The 5,131-nt window shown below is 55.1% G+C and overlaps 1 protein-coding gene across 1 annotated transcript; it reads right to left on the reverse strand.

Annotated features, from left to right (window-relative positions):
• Positions 1-781: 781 nt before the first annotated feature.
• Positions 782-4,594, reverse strand: INHBB (inhibin subunit beta B). The gene is made up of 2 exons (XM_059820670.1): positions 4,192-4,594; positions 782-1,557 (listed from the first exon to the last, which is right to left on the reverse strand). Exons 1-2 carry the CDS (start codon positions 4,592-4,594, stop codon positions 782-784), a joined length of 1,179 nt encoding a protein of 392 aa, XP_059676653.1.
• Between the last annotated feature and the right edge of the window lie 537 nt (positions 4,595-5,131).

A 5,131-nucleotide genomic window follows, 5' to 3' on the forward strand; every position in this document is an offset into this window, starting at 1 on the left:
GTCTCCTTTCATCTCTCTCTGGTGGTACCACGCGATTCCTTACTGGAAGTGCTGTAGGAAGATGCGGGTATCTGTGATGTTTACGTTTAGATAAATTTAAATTAAGAGGAAGGGATCACCTCCCAAGGCAGGTGTCCTGCAGCTTCCTGTTAGACCTAAGAGGTGATGGTTGACTTTTTTCTCCTTTTTTTTTTTTTTTTTAAATTTTCTAAGTTTGGTCATTTCGACACCTGCATGCAAGAATACGTCGTGTTCTCGCAGTCTGTGCTTTTGCCTGAGCAAAGGGAGCTCATTGCGGTCTGACTTCGCCGGCAGGCGGGGAAACAGCTGCTCAGCCGTTCACTTGTACTGGCAGGCATTTAGGTCCGTCGTCACTGGTCACTGACTTTCTGTGCTCATGTCCCTTTTCCGAGCTGCCTCCTGTGTGTGTCTGTGTGTGTGTGTGTGTGTCTCTGTGTGTGTGTGTGTGTGTATGAGCGCGTGTTTGTGTGCGTGCCCACGTTTCGTGTGTGTGTGTGTGTCTTTAAGATATTTCATAGCATTAACTTATAAGTGGTAGAATATATAAGTGTCCAAGATCCACAAACTGCCACTGTCCTGACACCAAAGTGAAATGATTTTTTTTTTCTATTTTTTTTTTTTGTCAAACTTTTCCACAGTGACTTTCCAACACTGATGCCTGGATACACAGTGAAACTTCCTCCAACACCATCTCGTACGGGAATGTTTCTCTCTTTCTCTCGCCCTCTCTCTCTCCCCCCCCCAAAAAACACACCTTAAATCAAGCACAACCACATTCTTCCACAATCATATTGGGAACGTCCCTTTTCACAATGTTGTATTCATCATCAAAGTACAGCATTGACATTGTGCTAAGTTTGGTTGGAATGCAACAGGAGTTCACGGTGCCCGGGTTCAGCCCCCGCATTCGGTACTGATTCACGACGGCGGTGTGAAAGGAGGAAGCCGACCCCGGGACGCCGGCCAAGTAGGCCGGGCAGCTCCCTTCACAGTAATTCCCATAGTAACCTGATGGTGCTATGATCCAGTCATTCCACCCAATGAGTCTAAAGTCAATGTAAAACTGTTGCCTGCAACATAGATTGGTCCTGCCATCACACTCCAGGCCTCTTTTCCGGATCCTGTGTTTGTTATCGGCGAGGCGGGCTTGCACCACTAAAAAAGGCCGGTGGGATTCCTCCCCGGGGTCCACATAAATTGGCAGCACTGAATACTCTTCACAGCCCTCACATTGAACATCCAAGTTCAGTCTCCTTTCTCCTCTCTCAAACAGAGCCTGGATCGCCTCTGTCATGGGAAAAGTGTGCCAACCACTTCTTTTGAGATCAACTTTCTTTTCAACCACATTCCACTTGTTGCTAGTGTCCGGGTCTTGGAAATAGACTTTGACTCTTACTTTTCGCCTGCTGCCTTTCTCTAAGACATATGGAAGCAGCTTCAAGTAAAGCCACAGGCTGGCTTGAACGACAAACAAGTTCTGGTTCCCTTCATTCGAGATGAAGAAATAGAGGCGGACTCTAGATGAGGCCAGATCGTCTGCAAGATAAGGAGAGATCAGCAAGATTAAGTCAAAAAGGAAACGTTAGCTTGTGTGCCATTCTGGATTCAGGGACAATGCTAGAGCACGGCGGATCGAGAGAGCGGGGAGGCTGTGCCGGCCAGGAGGCACGCGCTGAATCAGATATCCCCAGTTTGCAATCGAAACACTTTGAAAAGGGACTTCCCACAGCAACGCTCACCATCAGGCTGTAGTCGGATGTGTCAGATCCACAGACACCAGTAAGAGCTCTCCAGAAGTGGGTATTTCGAGCCAGCCAGCTTTAAAGCCGCTACAGCAGCACCTTGAAAAGACCAGCACTCGGACTCTGCTATCTCCTCGGTTTAAGAACAGTGCTACCTCTCAGCTACCCGCCGATTCTCACGGGGAGAGCCCTTTCAATAACCCCTGAAACGCCAATGCCAAACCAGGGGGTTTGTTTCGATTTTCACATATTCTCATCACAGTTTAACAGAGAGGATTCATGAGACGGAGGGGAAAATATTTCAGTAATGTGCCTGCTTGTCCAACAGATCGAGCTAACCCCCACTTAGCCTGGTAGAATATCTACTATTATTAATCGTTTCGATCTCTGCCTTTTTGCCCCGTAATGATAAACTCCCATAGAAGGCGAGGCAATGAAGCGGTTGCTCTCGCTGTAACGCCGTTACTGTCTGTTCTCAATACGCTTTTCAATAACACCAGAATTAAAGGAGTGAAATTGTCACGGAAAACCAAATGTCACCAAATGTCTGACATAACCCCTTATTTGTAAACAAAAGAGCCTGCTGCATGAAATGTTTCAGAAATACCAGTGGCCCTGCTGCGATTTTGTACTATAAGTCCTAACTGAATTTGGTGTAGGTGATAAATGTGCAAGCTGGCCTTTATGGCGGAGACTGTAATTGTGGTCCTTGAATCAAAGCCTCCGAATCGCTATTTAAAATTATTGCTGGAAAGGCATTTTCTCATCTGCCCTTATCTGTTTCGCTTCTTTCTGTACAGAGCCAAATGTAGATTTTTTTTTTCTTCCTCCTCTTTTCCTAAGAATCTTTATTATTTTTGCCAATCTCTGAATGGGATTTTTTGCATAGTCGGTGTCTTCATTTGTTACCCTAGGTGCCTTTCAAATGTGCCTCCAGGGCCCATTCGGTACCTTGCAACATTTCAGGGACAAAAATTTTCACTGTGTTTGTCTACGTTTTACATAAAGTCGATTTTGGAAGTGCTGCAAAAGACAGCGATTGATTGAATGCTGAATGGAAGTACAAGCCCACCCCAGATCTCCCAACAACAGCCTATTAAAAAATAATAAACCCCAAAATGCACCCTAAGAAAGCCTTTTGCATGTTAGTAAATACACAACTTCTTTATAAACTGTGGTGACAGCAACAGAAAAAGAACGGTACGGTGTTGCTGCACCGATCCACATCACTTGTGTTGTGTGAGATTGTGTGTGCCCATAAATTTTGTATGTGAATATAACAAGCATATGTATAATGCAACAGATCCCATAGATACTGTAAATGTATATGCCTTTGGTAAGTGGGAGGGTAGATAAAGAAGATGAGTGGGCAGCATACAGGATAGAAAGAGATTTATTTTGTGGACAAATGATGTACAGATGCCACAGGAAGATAGAAAGAGAGAAAAATTAACTGAGCAATAGAGCGATGACGGAGAGATGGGCAGATAGACAGGAGAGAGCTAATTTGCAGAGCGATGGTGTTATGGCCAGATGTGCAAAGTTCGCAGGCACAGCGGTTGCCTGGATAAACTGCTGGAAAGCTACGCTGAAGGGATTCAGCGAGACATAACTGCAATGGCTGGACAGGACTGAGATGGCTGGTACCGTGGGGATGGATGGCACAGTTAGTAAACGGACCGATGGGTAGAGAGGGGACAGACACACTTGGGAGGAGGCTGCACGCAGTGGACAAACAGACAAGGCCAACACTATGGATGAAAGCTAAATAAATGGGAAACGAATGGAAAGGGAGGACTGGCGAATGCAAGCCTCAACAGACACGCATGCAGTGAACCAGATGAATGTGCAGGGCAGGCAGACGAGGCAAGGGATTCAAGAGATGGAGTGGGACAGGCGGAGGAGGGACAGTGGGACGCACAGGGACGAAGGCAAGCCACGATGCAGCTGGAAGGACCGCCGGAGGGAGGCCGGGGGCACGGAGGCCGCGGAGGGATGCGCGGACACAGCGAGGGGAGTTGCGGGGCACAACCCGGGGAGAAGCCCGGGCACAGGGACACAGGCGGGGAGGGGAGGAAGGAGCGGGCAGGGCCGGGGCAAGGTGGTGCGGGGCAGAGGGGAGAGCGGGTGAGGCGGAGGGCACGCGGGTGAGCCCGGCAGGCCGGTGCCCGCAGCAGGCGGGAGGACGGGCAGGGCGCAGGGCAGCGGGGCCAGGCAAGGGCGGCCAGGGGAGCTGCCGGGGGTCAGGCAGGGGGGCAGAGAGGGTGGGCAGGAGGACAGGCCGGGCGAGCGGGAGGACTGACAGGGGTCGAGCCGGGGGACTGACGGGGAGAGGCAGGACAGGTAGGGAGCGCGGCAGCGCAGGGGGCCGAGGCAGGCCGGGCAGGGGAGAGCGGGCGGCGGGGGCGCGGGGCCGAGCGGCGCCCACCTGTCTCGGCGAAGCTGATGATCTCGGAGACCGGGTCGTGGGCCGGGGGGCCGGCGCTCGCCTGCCCGTCCAGGCTGGGGATCTCCACGCGGCCGTCCTCCCGCACCTTGCCGGCGTGCAGCTTGCGCAGCGCCGTGACCATGGCCGCCTTGGGCACAGCGTGCGTGATGTTGGGCCGGTCCCGCATCTGCAGCCGGCTCAGGATGTGCCTCTTCACCGCCTCCAGGAAATCCCCGTCCACCTTGCCCGGCTCCTCGGGCCGCCGGAAGCCGCAGGAGGTGCATGTGTCCTGCGGGGAGCCGCCGGCGGGGGCCGGCGGGGTCGGGGTGGCCGCGGCGCCCAGCAGGAGCAGCCCGTAGGCCAGCAGCGCGGCCAGCACCCCCCGGCGAGCCGCCCCGTCCATGGCGGAGGAGCGGGGGGCCGAGCTGGGGGCCGCCCCGAAGCGCCGCAGGGAGCCCGTCTGCAGGCAGCGCCGCTCCGTGCGCTCCGCGGCGCGGAGGGGGCGGTGGCAGCCAAGCTGGGGGGGGCCGCAACCGCTCCGCGCAGGGGGGGGGGGCCGCGGCGGAGGGAGGGGGCGCCCGGGGAAGCGGCGTGTGCCGCCGGGGAGGCGGGGGGGGGGTGGGGGGGGGAGGCTGCACACGCAGGCACCGAGGGCGAAGTTCGGGGGGGGGGGGGAATGGGGGGGTGGGCAGCAGGCTTGGCGTGCACGGAAAGCCCGGCTCCACGGGGGAGGGGGACGGCAGCAGGTGAGGGGGTGGCTGCGGAGCCCGGGGAGGAGGGAGGGGGAGCGGGGAGCGAGCCGGAGGTGCGAGGGGAGCCGGGGAGCTGGGGGGAGGCGGCGCCGCGCTGCCCCAGTGCCCCGCGCCGCTTCAGAGGGGCATCCCCGGGCGCAGCCGCTCCTGGTCCATCGCTCGCTTCGGCAGGTCCGGGCGGGCCGCGG

The sequence above is a fragment of the Gavia stellata genome, chromosome 8, assembly GCF_030936135.1.
Source record: "Gavia stellata isolate bGavSte3 chromosome 8, bGavSte3.hap2, whole genome shotgun sequence".
Taxonomy (NCBI): Eukaryota; Metazoa; Chordata; class Aves; order Gaviiformes; family Gaviidae; genus Gavia; species Gavia stellata.